Below are 19,910 nucleotides of genomic sequence, written 5' to 3'. Positions count from 1 at the left end.
ACAAAATACCATTTTGATTTATTGGTTTGTGTATTTTTATTTATTTAAGAATTCAAATCTCAATTTTAGTTCTCATAAATTTAATAAATTTTAAAATTAATCAGGTAATATTGAATAAATGTTGAAAAATTTTTCTCCTCTCTCTCTCTCTGTGTGTGTGTGTGTATATATATAAATTCTAATAATTGTTAAAAAAAAGTCCAATTAGTAAGTTCAAATCCACAGTTCATATTATACAACTCAGCAAAAAAGAAAAAAAAAAAGAAAGAAAAGAAAACAGATCTGAGCTTCAATTTCTTCCCCATTTGATATTTCGAATTAAAAACAACAAATTCAGAAAATAAAAGTTATTTTTTCCAAAAAAAAAAAAGAGATATTAATTATAATTCTGACAAACTTCCGTATAAATTAAATTAAAATTTAAACCATGATTTCAAGAGCTGAGATATAGTGTCATTTTCGTATAATAATATAAAACATACTCACTAATATATATATATATATATAAAATAATAATAATAAGAACGAGGGAAAACTGACTGAACACCTCCATCAAATTATTTTTAGAATTAGAAAATAAGGAAGAGGGAAATCTGTTCGGTTTTGCCTGACATTGTTGCCATTCCAGCAAGGGAACGAACGAAGCAACAACAATATCCTCATTTTCTCTTTTTTCTTCTACTTCTCTCTTCTCCGGAATCGATTCGTATTCAGAGATCTATCTCTCTCATCACCGGCTTTCCATTGAATCGATCCATCTCTCAGTTAGATCCAACCGTGTTATCATCTTCTTCCTCATCCTTACAATCAATGGATTCAGTGGAGGCTATCGAGGAGTTGGCTCAGTTGTCCGACTCCATGCGGCAAGCTGCCGCTTTGCTTGCCGATGAGGATGTCGATGAAACTTCCACCTCCGGTGCTTCCTCTCGTAGGCCTTCCACTTTCCTCAACGTTGTTGCCCTCGGAAATGTGGTAAGTTCCACATCTCTTCTCATTCCTTATCGAATTACATTATGTAGCTTTCGCATCTATTTACCATTTGCGCATGCGTTGTTCCTCAAATTCTCGAAAATTTCACATGGAAGTGGCAGATCCTATCTGGATTGGATCCTAGAAATTCCGAAACTCATGTCTTTTTTTCAGAAATGTACGACTCCAGTTATTGAGATCGACACATGATTATAATTGCAAGGAGATGTCCTACTTTCTGGTGAGTATTGCAAGGCCATTGGACATTCGAAACTGTTTCCATGAGATCGGGATGATGGATTGATTTATCGATCTAATATTCCGTATATCCATGTAGCTATTGAAAAGGCGTTGGTATGTTTCGTGGCACTGGAAATTCAAGTTTGCCAGACCACTAAGAGAAGCGATGAATCTAGCTCTGTTCCATAGATTATAATTCATCTTTAAGATTGCTCGGCAGTGTTATACTTATACTTTAGAGATCACTTGTGATAGAGTACTTGTTCCTGTACATCCCATTCCACACTTCTCTAAGTTTTATGTCTAGTAGAGAGCATATAAGTGTAGATTTAGAAACATCCTGAAGAGTGAAGAAAATATCCGGTCGATCATTGAAGGGTAGCACTGAAGCAGTTCCTATAAATACGGAAATAAAATAACATGGAGTTTCCACCATCACTTGAAATTGAATTGGCCGTGAATACTATGCTACTTGATCATGGTTCTATGATTATAGTGCTATTAGCTCTACGTTTATTTTATTACACTTTTCTGTTGTCTCGAACATTTGAAGAAGAATATCCCGTACTTCCTTAGCTGATCTTCGGAATAATTAACTGGAAATGGACAGCAAAGCAAAGCCTGTGGTTCTCATTGCACTTTGGTACTGAAGTGCTTATGCACCAGTATGAAAGCTCTTGCACCTTGCTATCTAAAAAGGTAAGTGTCCTGATTTGTTTTTTCTTTTTCCAGGGAGCTGGCAAATCTGCGGTTTTAAATAGCTTGATTGGACATCCTGTTTTGGTAAGTTGGAATTCACATGTTCGCAGAACCTACTTTTAAGTTTCTAGACATACAACTACAAATGCCCACATTAAGATCTTCTCTTTACTGATTTTATATCCATGTTTCTATTCCAGCCAACTGGGGAAAATGGTGCTACTAGGGCTCCCATAAGCATTGATTTACAGAGGGATGGCTCATTGAGCAGCAAATCAATCATCTTGCAAATCGACAATAAGTCTCAGCAAGTTTCTGCAAGTCAGTGACTATAATGGATACACTCTTTGCTTTCATCCCTGAATTACAGTTTGTGCTTATGTTTTGTGGATGGTTTGATAATTATTTCTACATCATTTAGTTGTTACATTGATTTCTTTTCTTACTTTTCTATAGAGCTTATTTCCCATTGAATTCCCATTGAATTCCACCACGTGAATCTTTTATCTTGTTGTTAGTAAACTGATAGTGTCCTTGTTGGTAATTTTCCCGTGTTTTTCCCCCTTAGAAAAGTAAATGCTTAACTAATCCTTATTATGCTCTATGTTTTTATCTTCATTTTCCCTATATTCATTGATTTCTTTAGTTGTTACATTGATTTCTTTTCTTACTTTTCTATAGAGCTTATTTCCCATTGAATTCCCATTGAATTCCACCACGTGAATCTTTTATCTTGTTGTTTGTAAACTGATAGTGTCCTTGTTGGTAATTTTCCCGTGTTTTTCCCCCTTAGAAAAGTAAATGCTTAACTAATCCTTATTATGCTCTATGTTTTTATCTTCATTTTCCCTATATTCATGCAGGTGCTTTGCGACATTCTCTGCAGGACAGATTGAGTAAAAGTTCATCTGGCAAGAGCCGAGATGAAATCTACTTGAAGCTTCGAACTAGTACAGGTACCTCATGATTCCATGATTAATGGCCGACAATTTCTCTATTTTATCTAGGCTGTAGTTTCATGCTCACGTGGTGGAATTGTGATGGACACTGGCATATGCATGAGAATATAACAGTATATTGATTCTTATCTTCATGTCTATTAGAGTTTAAATGTTTAAGCCTTTTTTTTAAGAAAAAAGAAATGTTTAAGATTTTTTAGAAGTAGTTTTGAAGTTGTTTTAAGAAATTGAAAATAGTTTTCTGATTCAGAAAATTGAGTTGGTGGTTGTCTTTAATATATGATTTTTCAGAGATAGAAACAATTCTTATGAAATACAATAGAGCATCCTTTTTTTATGATGATTTTTTAAAATAATATATATAAAATATTAAGTTAATGTTTTAAAAAATATATGTTTAATTAAGTGTGTTTTAGTGTCTAGCAACTCAAATTTGTAATTATTATATACGTAACAAACAATAACCTAATGGAAATAATGGTATTAATCCAGGAAATATCCTTCCAAATAATAGATGTTTTTGTGTCCCTTATTTACTTGAGTTAACAATTCTTCCTCTCAGCACCACCGTTGAAATTGATTGATTTACCTGGGCTTGACCAGCGGAGCGTGAGTGAATCAATGGTAAGCACAAGTTTCTAATTTCTACTTGAGGAGTTGTTATCTATTGATTCTCTCCATTTCTTATTAGTTTCTAACGGTGCAACCCTAAGGGTGGGGAGTTGTGGTATACAACTTTAAAGTCAAACAAATAAATTATGGTCCTTTAAGAAAAATACACTAAACAGTTAAATGGGAAAAGTTCAATAATAAGGTTACGTATTATCTATAATCCTTTCTTTTTCTGTAATTATGATAATTTGACCATTTTGTTGACCTTAGAAATCTTAAATATATTCTCTATCTATCTATCTATCTATTTTTTTCTTCTTACCTAATTATTATAATTTCCAAGATGATCTGATTTTTCAAAATTGCATGAAAAACAATTCAGCTGACTTATGATTGTAGTTACTAGTTATTAAGAACACGTTTCACTGGTTTGTAGTTTTTAGGGAAAAAAAGAAGAGTGAATCGTTAACTGATAAAGAATCCACAAATGTTCTTGGAAGGTGAGAATTCTCCTAGGGAACTTGTTATAGCATGGAGGTATGTTTGACGTCCTTTGTAATCGGGTGAATGAATGATGAGTTTTCTGTTTAAGAGCGAGTCGTGCATTAAAAGAAAAACTGCCAAATAGTGAAAAAAAAGAGAAATAACAAATAGTTGGGCTTGGAAAGTGGCTAGCTACGCTCAAAGGCTTCAAAAAGCAATTAATGGAGAGTTGCTCTTCTAAAGCTAATTGGTAATTTGTATACACAATAGTATATCTTCAAGCTAACACTAATATGGTAAGTCTGAGAGCTCTGCTTTCTCCAACTATTGAAAATGTTCTTTATTAATTTCAAATAAATCATAGTTTAATATTGATAAATAAGTAGAATAAGATAACTCTTGTTCAAGCCACACACCATGCATAATGTTTAGAAGACAATACACGGTTTTGATTGGTGATATAGCAATTTCAGAATTAAATGAACGGGGTCACTTTATTAATTTTGCGAACCTTTCTGTTTTGGTCAAGTGGTTTCAGTGACAGTTAATTTTTCTTATATAGATTAGTGAATATGGTGAGCACAATGATGCCATTTTGCTAGTCATTGTACCTGCCTCTCAAGCTGCTGAGATTTCTTCAACTCGTGCACTCAGAATGGCAAAGGAATATGACGGTGAAGGTAAATTTCAATTCGAGGAAAATTAGGATACACGTGCAGTTTTATTACGTCTTCTTAGGAGGGAGGGGAGGGAGGGGACAATTATATTTTCCTTAGTCCTGTAGCTGCAATTGATCTTTTAATTATTGATTTTACTTTCGTTTCGGAATGTAAGTATTTTCATATGAGAGTTAGCATTTAGCAGCATCTTTTTCTTGATACATCTTTCTCACTCCTGACTGTGTTTGTTTTTTTCCTCATATTTTCCCTTCAACTGACATTGTTTGGTGTCCAGGCCTTTACTACATTGTGATGAAACATCTCCTCCTTTGCAATTAATTATTTTTTGTTAAAATGAAGATTATCGTGTTGATTGCAGGAACTAGAACTATTGGGATAATTAGTAAAATAGATCAAGCTGCTTCAGATCAGAAATCTCTGGCTGCTGTACAGGCTTTATTATTAAATCAAGGACCACCAAGGGCTTCAGATATACCATGGATTGCTTTAATTGGTCAATCTGTTTCAATTGCTACTGCACAGTCTGGTTCTGTTGGCTCTGAAAATTCTTTGGAAACTGCATGGAGAGCCGAGAGTGAAAGTCTGAAATCCATACTGACTGGAGCCCCTCAGAGTAAACTGGGTAGAATTGCTTTGGTGGATGCTTTGGCTCATCAAATACGGAACCGTATGAAAGTCAGACTTCCAAACCTATTATCAGGGTAATTTCTTTTAGATGCTACATCATCAATATATTTTTTAGCCACACACCTTTACATAGCTTCTAGATGTACTGTTTTACGTTTATGCATGTGATGTAAATTTTCTTCAGTTTTATCCAATTTTTCCTATCCATTTTTTGAATCCAATTCGAGTTGCATGACTAGATCATATTAATTTTTATTATTATTTTATGTCAATATAACCTTACAACTTGGAATCTTTTGAAGCTTAGGAATTTCTGGATCTTGGTAAGGTTTGCATCTCTAAAGGTGGCTTTACTTTTAGTTCCCTTTTGTAACTTTTGTTGGTGTGTGGGGATATCTCATCTCGTCCTCTTTTGTATCCTCCTTTTGACAATGAACGTTAAGCTTCTTATAAGAAACAGAGAGTTTGAACTTCACTGGTTCAACCAATAGAGGTTTCTGGAAAGAAAATAATAAAAATAATTTATTTATTCATAAACAAATAAATTTTAATTTTCTGACATCTAATATTTAATTTAAAATTTGACAATGTAATAGCGGGTTTTTTTTTCTTTTGAAAAGGAGACACACTTCTTTATTATTAATAAACTCAAAGTACAAGAGAATTATAAAGTAAGAATAATACAGAAGCCTAGAAATAGGGGAAGGAGAGAGAGAGAGGATCAGTAGGTGCATCCGGACATCTCAACTAGGTTGACACCCCGTTAGCACCCTCATCATATCCAAAATACAAGAACACATGTAATTGTGGGTTATTAAGTTGAAAAATGTGATATGTGACCAATAAAGATAATTTGTATCTTTATCTTCCTCCATAGGGTATTTTGGTGTACTTCTCTGTTAACTGCCTTTCTACTTTCTACTTTCTATTTACTTCTTAATTTCTTAATTTACTATATGCTAGGCTACAAGGAAAGTCTCAGATTGTTCAAGAGGAGTTATCGAAACTTGGTGATCAAATGGGGGAAAGTGCTGAAGGGACAAGAGCCGTAGCTTTGCAGCTCTGCCGTGAATTTGAAGATAAATTTCTTCAGCACATTGCAACTGGTGAGGTGAGTGATATTAATTTTATTTTAAGTTCTCTTTAATTGCTCTGGCGGAGGCCCATTTGTGGCTATTTAGTAATATCACAATATGGATGTTGATTTCATTCTTGTTGCTGCTCCAACGTAGGACAATTGGTAATATGAACCCTTCTTTGTGTGTTTGTATGACACAATCTTCTTAGTTCCTAAAGGCCAAGTGGTGCAACAATTTCTTTAATTAGAGGGTTTCAGTTGCATCTAACGATTTTCAATTTTAGGGTGCTGGATGGAAAGTTGTTGCTAGTTTTGAGGGAAACTTTCCGAACAGAATCAAGCAGCTCCCTCTAGACAGACATTTTGACATCAACAATGTCAAGAGGGTACGTTCTTGTGTGCTTTTTCTCACCAGTTCTGTTTTTCTGGCATTGAATATTTTGTTTTGCGTTTAGATTTTATCTATATTTTGTCATTTTTACTTATTTTCTTTTGATTATTTTGCAACAGATTGTGTTAGAAGCTGATGGTTATCAACCATATTTGATATCCCCTGAAAAGGGTTTGCGATCTTTGATAAAAGGTGTTCTAGAGCTTGCAAAAGAACCATCTCGTCTTTGTGTTGATGAGGTAAACCTTGCTGGATTTGGTTCTTCATTTGGCTGACCTCTTCCCTTCGTCATATGAAGTTCAATTTTCATGCCCAGAACAAATTAAAGAGAATTTGCATATTTAAGTTTGATCTCTGCCATCTCATTTGCACATTCATTGTCTATGACTTTATATCAGGGATTGAATTGCTCACCCGTTTACCACACTTTTTCTTTTAAGAAAAATTTAAAAATTTGTTTTCATCTACCTTGCCAAATATGAAAGAAAAGCCACATGTTCATCTTTTAGTTCATTCGGCTACTTACGGAGTTCTTTCTTGGCTGATAAAAAAGGTTCATCGCGTTCTAGTGGATATAGTTTCTGCTGCTGCAAATTCTACACCAGGTCTTGGAAGATACCCACCTTTCAAGAGAGAGGTATGAAACACAAATTTGTATAGTTTCTAAGTCATACACTCTATTCCTTTTGAAGAAAAAATGGTATACGTGTATAGCAAGATCAAGACTGTCATTCTTTGGCCCTGAGCCTCTATATTTAAAATTATCCCCAACTTTCTTGAAGATTGTCGCTCTCGCAAGTGCTGCATTAGATGGATTTAAGAATGAAGCGAAGAAAATGGTAGTTGCACTGGTTGACATGGAGCGGGCTTTTGTGCCTCCACAACATTTTATTCGATTGGTACAAAGGAGGTACTTCTATCAACCTCCCCCTATGTTTTCCTGAATCCACATAATTTAAACGTAGCATTGAAAAATCGTTTATATTTTCCTTATAACAAATTTTCAATGTATTTTGTATGAGTTAGGATGGAGAGGCAGCGTCGAGAGGAGGAAGTGAAATATAAATCATCAAAGAAAGGTCAAGAGGCAGAGCAAGCAATATTGAACAGGGTATTTTGTTCTCTTCCGTTTCAAATTACAGAAAATTGATATAATATTTAATTTTCTATCACTTTTCCACGCATGTTTTGTTTACCATAAGCATCTTGCTAATTATTTTTCTCTTTTCTCTTTCCTTGTATTATTTTGGGTCAGGCAACTAGTCCTCAAACTGGTGGTCAACAAAGTAGTGGAAGCCTGAAATCAATGAAGGAAAAACCAGGCAAAGAGGACAAAGAACTACAGGAAACTTCTGGTTTGAAAACTGCAGGTCCAGAAGGGGAAATAACAGCAGGTATGCACGTGTTGTGTACTTTTATCAGTTCTGCAAATTGTTTGCAGCCTTCTCCGTTCGTTCTCATGCAATTGATGCCCATTACTTTATGGAAAGGTCGAACTTTCTTAATAAAACATCTAATCTTGCGGTGAAACTTTTGTTGGTTGAGGAGAGGAACCAAACCAGGACACTTGAGTTACTAATTTATGCTAGTAGATATACTTTCGTCTCTGTGACTGGGGGCCAAAATATCCGTACAGACTCATGTCTTAGGAAATTGATGAAGCTTGAGTTTGAATGTTTATCAGAGCTGTTAGGGGCATTGAGTTGAGATAGGATGTTTAGAGTTCATATGTCTGGGGAGTTCATGTCTGTGTGTGGGATGCAGAGTTGAATTCTTATGTCGAGGGTATCTGACGCAATTTATTGAATTTTAAATAATATGTTTTCTTATACTTATTTTTTATTCAATAGTCTTACCTATTTTTGCTTGAAAAAATATGGTTTGCAACTTTTTTCTTTTGTTTTTTTTTTTTCTTTCTTTTTGGTAATGAACATGTAAAGTTGGTGGGTCAAACAATGAGTCGGTATATTATACTAACTCAACTCATCTCATGTTGGTGTGCCAAACACCCCCTTAGTGTTTTGGAATAATGAAAAATGATTTCAAGGATTGTTCTATTGAAGATTTGAGTTGCAAGCCTCCATTTAAATATATAAACATACACACATTGTCACACTCACAAAGACAACTAAATGTATAGTTAAGATATCACTAACCAAAATGATTGTATAACTGTTATAGCAAAAAAACACACCTCAACCATTCATAAGTAAAGACTTACATTTAGAACATTACTGTTTTAGCACAAATTGAATCATTCTTTTCTTTATTTTATATTGTCAATATTGTTTTAAAGCTTTGGTGATTTTAGTAATGGGCTAGCTAGACAATCCTATCTCTTGGTATATCGCATTACATCGGGAGCTTTTATGACTTTGGAAGATGGGTGGAGAACTAATTTTAGGGTTGTTTTCAAATATAGTAAAATGAACCGAAATATTTATGAATATAGCAAAATGTCACTGTCTATCAATGATAAACAATGATAGTTTGCTATATTTGTAAAATATTTTCATCAGTTTTTCCATTTAAAATAATTACCCTTAATCTTAGTCCAGTGATTTTATGAGGCCAAAAAGATAAATATGCTTTTCTGTGGAGGCACAAAACCTCCACGATATGAGATATAGATTTTGAAGCTTAAATTTTATGCCTCACTGAAAAACCAGCATCAGTTCTTGGCTTTGAAAGCTCTTTCTTTTCAAAACCTCAATTATCTGACTTCTCATCTGGATAGTGTCTGTCAGATTATCATAAGCTTGGTTAAACATTTCATTCCCTTTATTGTAAGGTCAGTCAGAAGTATCTATTTTTGTTTCTTTGATGACACGAGTTAACTGTGAAATTTTCAAATATGCTAGGTTTTCTGTTAAAGAAAAGTGCCAAAACAAGTGGATGGAGTAAAAGATGGTTTGTCCTAAACGAGAAGACCGGAAAGGTATGCGTATTTTTCTTTTATTATTTCCATTAGCTATTATGTGGTTCTGAAGGCTCGAAGAATGTTCACGTTGTAGATTTTCTTTTCCATTATTCTGTATCAAGTATTCCGTTTATCATGCCATTTTGTATTTTAGAAAAAGAACTGTATGTAGTAGTTTATGAAATCTTGACTGCAAGTACTAGTGAACCATATAACTATGAAGTTATAATAAATAGTGAATCAAATCCCTTTGGTTATGTATACTATGCAGTAGTTGCGTATGATATTATTTTGTCAACCATATCTTATCTACAAGTACGAGTGAACCAAAACCCTTTGGTTATGTAGTATGCAGTAGTTGCATATGATTATATTTTGAATTATTTGCTAAGGAATGTTCTGATATTTTGATACGCTGTTAGCTTCTTCATCTTTCATTTGTGTGCTCATCCTGTTGCTTTATATCTCGAGATACTTCGTGGGTACTTCAACCACTTTGGAATTCTTTTGATGATCTAAGGCGTGGGTTATGATTGTGGCTTTATCTTAAGTTTTAAGATGGCTTCTTGTATACTATATCTAATTCGTAATCTGGTCCAAATTATGAAAGGAAATCTGTGTATTTCTTTGTGTAACTGTTGCTGATTATCTGTCCACCATCTAATCAAAGAATAGTTCTTACAAATTTTCCTTTCTTATGTCAGCTTGGTTACACTAAGAAGCAAGAGGAGAGACATTTCCGTGGTGTGATCACTTTGGAGGTACGAAGAACCATTGGTTCAGGGATTATTAAGTTTTCTAGTTCTAGATGTGATCGAGCATACTAAAATTTTCTCAGAAAGTCTGATAGAACACCGGTATGGTGATTCTACTTTTATTGATATCCAAACATAATTACAATATTTTATGTAAACAGAAAGTAAAACAGCACTACTAGGATCTCAATCCTTCCCTAACTGAAGCAAAGAAACAGTATTCAAATTTAAAACAAAATAAAAGACAGAACTAAGAAACCAGAAAGCAAGGAAAATTCAGAACCAGTGTACTACTCCTATCTACAAGGAGTGAGTTAGTCCTCTTAACTTCACCAAAATTCTGCCCAAACTGTTTCTGCTATCTCCCCGGCCTAAATCCCTCTCCAATCCCAACTAACTGCTGAGCCCACCACTACTCTCAGAGTTCTCCTCCACATCTCTAACTAACATATCCTGTACCAACTTCCCCTTATTTCTCCTATTATATGTGAATAATATTGGTGGTTTAACAAAGTCACTTTTTAAACTATAATTTTTAACTATGGATTCTTTTGGCTAGTAACATCATTTTTGAGGGATAAGAGCTAGTTGACTAAAGATACCATCGATACTATCATTCATAATGCCTTTTTTTGGTGCAAAGATATACTGGCTATACATAGTCATAATTTCTCTTTCCTTATTGCAAATTGGAAACAACTTTTGCATACCCTTTGATTGGGTTCCTCATGTACTCCTGAATATCTTTGGATATTTCATTTAATCAATGAAATTATTTCTTATAAAAAAAGTTGTTTTTGAAGGTATCAATGTGTATATTTTGATAAGAGACATTTGTTATTAATGAAATGAAACAATATAATTAAAAGGGGAGAGTCGGATATTCATTGGCAAAGGCTAACCTAACAGTTTAAAAAGTTCCTCTTAATATTTATCAGAAATTCGGAGAAGTTTTATGAACAAAGCTATCTGGATTGCATGAAGCCAAATCTTTTTGTAGTTGGTATAAACTATATCAATTAGTTACTCGGAGTAAGAGCTGGAATTGAAACTAGCATGCAATTCGCCATTTGCAGAAAAATGTTACTATTAATACATAGGTGCAACATCTATATTCCCCTTTAAAACTTATGCATTTAGTTGCATTATTGAAGATATATTAATTCATTTGGTGAAGAACTTTTCTCGGCTTCGTATAAGAGCAACTTTTCTCCAATGATATAGAATCTTTTTTCCCCTCTTTTTTCCAATGCCACCTTCATCACCTCTATCATAGCTGATGCTCAATTTAGTCAATGCCTGGGTGGGTAGCTGATCTTTTTAATAACTATGGTGCAATATTTGAGTAGTCATCTTCTCTGTTATAAATAACTTTGCAGGAATGTAACGTTGAGGAGGCTTCAGATGAGGAAGAAGCTTCTTCTAAGAGTTCAAAGGACAAGAAAGCTAATGGACCAGATTCTGGAAAAGGACTCATCTTCAAGATCACGAGCAAGGTTGCATATAAAACCGTTCTTAAAGGTTTGTTTTCTGTTAATTTTGTTCCAATTATTCGGCAATTGGGAGTGAATCCTTCACTTAACTTGTTTTATGTTTCATGTAACGACTGATTCATCTCTTTTCAGCACATAACGCTGTTGTCTTGAAGGCTGAAAATATGGCTGACAAGCTTGAATGGATGAATAAGATACGAAGTATTATTCAACCTTCCAGAGGACAAATGAAGGGTTCTGAAAGTGGTCTTCCAATGCGGCAGAGTCTTTCGGATGGTTCTCTTGTAAGTTACCAACTTGCGTCCATTTCTTTCTAACAAGTTCTTGATGTTAACGACTTCTGAGGAGCCAACGAGTTGTTTTTGCTTTATGAGATTTTGTTCTTATTTATCAAATAATCCATTTTTAAGTTGTAAATTATGCAAGTGTTAATTTGGAAAAACAAGTGACTGTTTAGAAACATTGATTTCACTTGATCAAGGATACGATGAATAGAAGACCCGTTGATCCTGAAGAGGAACTACGGTGGATGTCCCAAGAAGTTCGTGGCTATGTTGAAGCTGTCTTGAACAGTTTGGCTGCGAATGTTCCGAAAGTAAGCTTGTGTTCAATCAGTTTGCTCTGCTTATCAATACACTCCTCTTCGCTGTGCGATGAATTTTAATTTATTATCTTTCTGGTTGATTGACTAAACTGAGCAGGCAGTTGTACTCTGCCAAGTTGAGAAAGCCAAGGAAGATATGTTAAATCAGTTGTATAGTTCCATCAGGTGAATCCAATTCTGCTTGTTTTTCGACATTTGTTAATCTATTTATGATTGTGGCATTTCTATTTCCAGCCTTAATTTGCTAATGATTTAGAAAATCATGTTTTATGCTTCGATAGTGCTCACAGCACAACAAGGATAGAGGAGCTACTTCTCGAGGATCACAATGTAAAGAATAAGAGAGAGCGTTGCCAAAAACAATCATCTCTTCTTTCTAAATTGCTACGCCAACTCAGCATACATGACAACCAAGCTGCTGCTGCAGCCAACTGGTCCGATAGCGGTGCAGGTATTCAATCAATAGCCTTCATTTATGTTTGTTTCCTATATATCTTTGTCATGAATCTTACTCTACAGCTAGTCGGTTTACATAGACTCGATTCCTTGGAGCTTGATTTTTGTTTTAGTTTATATCGAACCACTTTTTTCTTTTCTTATATGTATTTGTTTATCTTTACAGAAAGCAGTCCGAAAATGAGTGCTTCATCAGGAGAAGACTGGAAATCTGCATTTGACGCTGCAGCCAACGGTCGTGCGAACTACAATAGAACTTCATCCAATGGTCATAGTCGACGTTATAGTGATCCAGATCAAAACGGGGATTCAAACTCACGTTCAAGTTCCAACAGTCGTCGCACTCCGAACCGGATGCCTCCACCCCCTCCACCATCTTCGGGTTCAAAATACTATTAGCTGGACTGAGTTTATACAATTTGACATTTTGCTTATCTTCATCAATATTTTTTTTGTCGGTTGGCACACCAGAGTTTGGGTACTCCAATCTTCTTACATTCATATGTTTCTACTAGTCCGGTACCGGGGTGAGTCGGTGACCAGTAGACTTCCCTTTGGAATCTTGAAAGAAGATTGGGGTGTACATAGAAATCGAAGTTCCATATTAGCTTCCAGGGTCGACCTTGCCCCACATTACGATATTCGACTCAAAAGAGTATCCTTGAAATCTACCAATATATTCTTATTCCTTCACATTCATATTCACGTCTTGAGATTTTGTTTTCCTTCTTTATTGTTTGCACCCATTTTTGGACACTAATGTATTTGTCTTGTGGTGATAGTGATCCCATCTCAAACATACACTCTCCTTTGATGGAATTGTAACAGTTGTATACTTTTCATTTAAAAAAAAAAAAAAAAAAAACAAAAAAGAAGAGGAGACTGTTAAATCTTTTTGGGATTTAAATTCAAATGGTACTGCCCAAATCGATATTGTTTTAGGGTAAATTTACCTCTTCTACAGAGATTTTGTTGTACATGTTGATTTGGTTGCTTATGATTCTCCCTACCTTCTAGATTATAACATTAAGCCAATACAACGATATAAAAAGATATATAGCTCTACTAACTTTGAGTGATAGGAAAAATGGGAATTAAGAATCTGTTTCAATTCTTTTATATAAGCATTTATTTTGTCATTTTTAATATAATAGTAATAATAAACCATCCGTATTTAACAAAGCAAAGCAAATCAAACGCTCATTTGACCATTTTCCCAAAATTTATATTTTGTGTCGACTAAGTTATCAAAATAGACGTTGACAAGTTTGCTGGTAATCAGATTCACCTTCTCCAAGTTCTTATCAAAACTATCTCATCATCTTATGAAAGTAGTGTGATAGAAACTTCTATACTATTTCTCTTGATTGTACTCATGCTCTTGAAGATTCTATCTCTCAACAAGCGTGGTTTACGTGATTCATTAGTCAGTTCTAAGGATTTTGGAAATGAGGTACAATGAAGCTCCTGATCAAAATAAATTCTCGCATTTGTAAATTTAATCTTAAACCCTTCAAGATATAATGTTACCTGTTCATGCATACTATCTTTTACACTTAATCGTCCTATAAGATGAACAAGAAAAATTTAGAGGAAAAACTTAATTTGGCTACGAAATTTCGGAAATATTCTAAGTTATATATTTTTTACTTAAATAGGAAATCAATTTTTTTAGGACCATTTTATCCTTATCGTTAACCATTAATATATATAATTTTTAATTTTAATAAATAGTTATTTCCTTAATTACATTAATTGTATACATATAATTTTCTTATTTATATTGACAATTAATGTGCAATAATGGAATAATTAAATAACGTTTTTCATTTTATCTTCATTTAATTTTCTTAATTATAATTCCAATATATTTATAATGTAATAATATATGTTTTAATATAGTAATAGTATTAAATAAGTATATATTCATCTAATTTTCTCCATTTTTTCTCCTCCGTCTTCGTGGTTTTTTTTTTTTTTTTTCTGTTTATATTTCTCACGTTTAATCTTCTCTATTTACATTCTTCATCTCCCGAAATTGAATAATGGTTGAATAATTCACAGTCGGTTATATTTCTTCTTCGATTTTATATACGGTTATCTTTCTCCACCGTCTTTTCTTTAAGATTCCATTCGTCTTCATATATATCCGGTTAGTTAAGATTTTGTGATATATACACAATTTTAAGTAATTAGATTTACAATATTAACATTACAGTAGTTGGATTACATTTTGTGATAGTAGATTTTGTGATATATACCCAATATACTGTATTTTATATTTAGATCTTACGTTCTGTAATTTTTTTTTTTATCGTAAATGTATATTGAAATATATACCCGTTGATATTAACAAAGTACATACATTCGTCCAAATTGACATTCTGGAAGTATATTGAATTTGTTATATACCCCTTATTATTTTCATTCGTTTCACATACATTCGTCCAGATTGACATTCCGACATTTTTTTATTTTACGATTCCATTCCGTTTTACATATATTTGGTTAGTTTATTTAACAATATCATCATATGTCAATATATACCCAATATACTGTATGTTAGATTTTCAATTTTCGTTACAGTAGCTACATGTGCTCTCTGTTTATATAAATATATACCCCGTCATATTAACAATATACGTACATTCATCCGGATGTACAGTTTTGCAGGATATTTCTTTCCTATTTAATTTCTTCACCACCGAAAGTCCTCAACCATCATTATATTTTTTTTCTGCCGGAAATTTATTACACAACCGAATCTTTCTTCCACCGCTAGAAATCCTCAACCGCCGGAAACTTTACTTTACATTACAGAGCTTCACCGCCGTTTTTTTAAATTTATAATTTCCGTTACAATAGTTATTTATCTTCTCTGTTTATGTAAATATATACCCAATCTACTGTATTTTAGATTTTGAGGTTCCGCTACAGTAGTTATTTATCTTCTCTGTGTATGTAAATATATACCCCTTCATATTATGTAAATATATACCAAATCTACTGTATTTTAGATTTTTATATTGTAATGTTGTTAAAATTTTAATTTCAATTATAAACGTTTCCTAAATTTTCCTTACTTTTATGTTCCTATATACTTCACAATATTGAAAATGTACTTTATATTATTTTCCTATTTTTCAACCACATGATACTTTTTCAACCATAATGTATACATTATTTGCCTCAGTTTTTTAGGTCAAACTTCGTAGTTCAGAACGTTACAATATTGTATTTAACATTATAAATTTCAGTTAACTTCAAATTATAATGTATAGTATCCTGATATACACTATTTTATTTAATATACCATCTCAATCGAAAAGTGTATTATCAGATTGCTTTCAATTTCAATAACTGGAAAAATGCACTATTGTAATATACACAATTTTATTTAATATATACCTCTACTTTTCTCTCACCAACCGTCTCTTTAATTTCTTCCATAATATTCCTATGAACTTCCTCATTCGCTATCAATTCTGCATCCCTCACTCTATCACTATCTCCGTCGTGTCCGTCCCGCCGTTCAAAAACTCCGAACAAAGTGTCACCAATCCCCTATTCGTCTTCGACGAATTTCCTCCGCCGTCACGCCCGTCGATTTTAAAATTGAAAGCGTGTCCAGGTACGAAAACAGCATCGCATTGCCGTCAGAAGCTGGATTCTCCAATTCCCTCCGCCGTAGATTAATTAACTCAACAACGAATTCGGATTTTCCAGTGGCCGCCGCTGTCGATCAATACGGATTTCAAAATCTCGTCCATTTTCACAATCGTTTGGTCTTCCATCTCGATTCCACCACCGTTTTGTCTTCCATTTTCAAAACCCTAAAGATTGGTTGAAGAAAAATTTCAGCGTACAAAAGAGAGTATAATGGATTCCGCAATTGCCTCTTTCCTTACGTGGTTCAAAAATTTCCTATTTTCACGCCATTCACGTATCACTTACCATTTTTTTTTTAATTTGTAAATCATTTAATATGGATAGTGTAGTAGTTTGGGCCAGACTTTTCTGTAAAATATTAGCCCAATTAGGACCTTAGTATAATATATAAGCAAATTAGGCCAATTGTGTAAAAACATAGGTCAAATTAGGCTATTTGAGTTAAACCCAATCTTAGAATCCAAATAGGCCTTTTTTAAACTATCTATTCAGTTTGGTGTTAAATTCTTAACAATGTTTCAATTATATCTATTTTTGAGTAATAATCAACCTTGACTGCATGTGATGGTATGTTATGTTAGATCATAAGTTAATGAATAGAAAATCAAAAGAAGTAAAATGTCAGTTAGTTAATAGGCAATGTACTTACTTACAGAGCTTCCATCATCCTTTCCTTTCTTGATATTTTGGTTAAACATTTAGCTTTTTATTATGAATATTTTACATATTATTAAATGTCTATAACTTTCTTAAGTTATAAATTCATGTCATAACCTTTCCCACCAATTCCATAACTTTCTTGTCCCCTATTTATGTTTGGTTTTGTAGGCCATTATTTTCACAACCCTAATGATCATTTGTATACATACCACAATTAAGTTCAATTGTCTTCTCTACTTCCTCTCTTCTTTATTCTTTTCTTTGTGTTGTTTATACTTTTCTCTTTGGTTGTTTCTTTGTTCTTTATTTCATAACACTTTTTTAATTTTTCTTGATCATTTTTTGTTTTTCACTTCTTTGATTTTCATATTTTTTTAACAATACATATGAATCAGAGAGCTACCAAAAATATGTATAAAAGGGTTATCACAAACTAATTAGATATTTCATACATCTATCACAAACTATCAGATAACTACTCAATTTTAAAACAACAAAATTATATTAGAGGGCTATCATAAACTAATTAAATATATTAGATAGCTATTATACAACTATAAAAAACTATAAGAGGAATACTCAAATTTAAAACAACAAATATGTATCAGACAATAATCATATAATAATAAGAGAGTAATATCCGTTAGATTTTGGAACTTAGTGATCGCGTGGTTAGTAAATTAAACTACCAATGATTACACTGTCTTTGGTGATCGGAGGTTCAATAGAAAATGAAAAATAAGAATAACATAAAAGAATCTCTAGTTTTCAAACAAGATTTACATATTAAGAATATGTGATTTTCAAACAAGATTTATGAACATATATATTAAAGAATATGCAGTTTCTTTCGAGAATAAATCAACTTGCACAGAAAAGAGAAGAAGAGATACCTCACGTTGTTGCACTGCTATGGCGTTGGGAGATCCTTAGCATCTCCTGACGCCTTGTTTAAGCATCAAGAGATGTCAAGGATTGCTCGACACTACATTTTGTGTGTCGGGAGATCCTCTATTTTAAAAAAAATACTGCAACACAGAAAAAACCTAGAATGAAAAATGAATGGAAAAGTGAAAAAATAGAAAAATTAGAAGAAATGCAGGAGAGATCTAATCGGATCTTAGCATAAGAAAGAAGGAAGAAATTCCTTCAAGAACAATAACAGTAAAATCAATAACAATAACAATAACAATAACAATAACAGTAAAATCAATAACAATAACAATAAAATCAACAACAATAACAAAAACTAACACAAATATTTAATAATTTTCTCAACCTCAAACCAAAAGAAAAAAAAATTAAAAACAAAGATTTACTGGCAAGGGTTGGACGACGACAACGGTGGAACGACAGTGGCAGACGACGACGACAAGGAGAAAAACACACAAAAGAAGGCCTTGACAATGATAAAAACATACCCATTTAGTATTTTTTTTCTCAAACTCAAATCAAAACAAAGAACAAAAAAAAAAAACACTTATCAACGAGGGGCGGACGATGGCTCACAATTGTCAACGGTGGCGACAAGCAACGGAAGGTGCGTGACAAGCGGCAGTTGACCTTCTTCTTCTTCTTTCGACCTTCAAACCCTTCATTTGTCTCCCTTGTTTTCGATCTCTCTTTCCCTCATTTTCAGCTAACACATATATGTTTTTACAAATCTGAAAATGGTATTTGAAGGGGAACGCTTGACGAATGACTAACGACATCGGGTAAAGTTAAATATATATAGAAAACCATAAGCTTCTCTCGGTGCCATGCATCACGATGTCAGAAGAAGTTAAATATATTAAAAAAATTATAAACTTCTTCTGACGCCATGCATAACGCCGTCAGGAGAAGTTTGAATTTTTTTTTCATTAAATTACCTTATATCGACGTCACCTTATGTTGCGTTGGGATTGCCAACCTTTCCTGATGGAGCTTCTACAACGTCGGAAGAAGCTTTTTCTCCCAACGTCATTTATCTCGACGAATGTATTGTGCGTCCGGAAATACATATTTTCTTGTAGTGCAAGTTTTTAGCAACAAATCGCTACTCGTGGGGTAACCCTAGGTGCTCTCACAAACTTAAATTCTAATATAGTGGATTCTGACATTCCTTCCGGTTTATCAATGTATCCAGTGAATCTGATAACCTCTTTCCTTACTTTAACTACTGCAAATTATTTGTCTGGCTCTTTGAAAAAATTTCATAGGATTAATTATTATTAGAGGAGAAAAGGTTAATTGTCAAAATCATTTCTCTTGGTCTTAGTCCATTAAAATGGTCCTTGAGGGACGTGGCAAGTTTGAGCATCTAACTAGTGAGATACCAAGATCTAGATCAGGAAATCCTTATAAGCATATTTGAAAAGGAGAAGACTCATTGTTTCTGTTTCAATTACATCTTATTAGCATGGAGCCTCAGATAGAAAAATCGTTGTTGTGCTGCGAGTACTACTTGAGATATTTTATATACATTTCGTGTAAACAAGCTCAGAAGTACTGCAGACATGGAATGATGGATGTCACTTCGTTAAAGGAAATTAGGGTTTATTGTGTTTATTCTTATTTAATATTATTTTCATATTTTTTTTGTTTACTTTATAAGTATTTTGGTTTCTATTTTA

General features: G+C 33.3%; 1 protein-coding gene across 2 annotated transcripts; it reads left to right on the top strand.

Moving 5' to 3' along the window:
* Nucleotides 1-529: 529 nt before the first annotated feature.
* On the top strand, nucleotides 530-13,665 carry LOC103485398 (dynamin-2A-like). Of its 2 annotated transcripts, none has more exons than XM_008442966.3 (22): nucleotides 530-972; nucleotides 1,942-1,992; nucleotides 2,109-2,229; nucleotides 2,772-2,864; nucleotides 3,430-3,491; nucleotides 4,525-4,642; nucleotides 5,001-5,343; nucleotides 6,233-6,380; nucleotides 6,632-6,733; nucleotides 6,858-6,977; nucleotides 7,292-7,375; nucleotides 7,521-7,648; nucleotides 7,765-7,849; nucleotides 7,994-8,132; nucleotides 9,600-9,676; nucleotides 10,363-10,419; nucleotides 11,793-11,934; nucleotides 12,039-12,190; nucleotides 12,388-12,501; nucleotides 12,608-12,675; nucleotides 12,792-12,961; nucleotides 13,133-13,665. In XM_008442966.3, the coding sequence occupies exons 1-22, from the start codon at nucleotides 811-813 to the stop codon at nucleotides 13,363-13,365; spliced, it is 2,769 nt and encodes a 922-aa protein (XP_008441188.1). In that variant the 5' UTR covers nucleotides 530-810; the 3' UTR covers nucleotides 13,366-13,665. The 2 variants fall into 2 exon arrangements, with proteins under 2 accessions (XP_008441188.1, XP_050937925.1); XM_051081968.1 differs by lacking the exon at nucleotides 530-972 and adding an exon at nucleotides 1,181-1,210.
* Nucleotides 13,666-19,910: the final 6,245 nt, after the last annotated feature.

Source organism: Cucumis melo, chromosome 3 (genome assembly GCF_025177605.1).
Source record: "Cucumis melo cultivar AY chromosome 3, USDA_Cmelo_AY_1.0, whole genome shotgun sequence".
In the NCBI taxonomy this organism is placed as follows: domain Eukaryota; kingdom Viridiplantae; phylum Streptophyta; class Magnoliopsida; order Cucurbitales; family Cucurbitaceae; genus Cucumis; species Cucumis melo.
Note: the sequence above shows the minus strand (reverse complement) of the source record. Positions and strands in the feature narration are given on the sequence as shown.

Bases quoted from the DNA above. Each gene is read 5' to 3' on its own strand.
- LOC103485398 (XM_008442966.3), top strand. From the start codon at position 811: ATGGATTCAGTGGAGGCTATCGAGGAGTTGGCTCAGTTGTCCGACTCC. The intron at 3,492-4,524 runs GTAAGCACAAGT...TTTCTTATATAG, and splicing joins GGAGCGTGAGTGAATCAATG to ATTAGTGAATATGGTGAGCA. The intron at 6,734-6,857 runs GTACGTTCTTGT...ATTTTGCAACAG, and splicing joins ACATCAACAATGTCAAGAGG to ATTGTGTTAGAAGCTGATGG.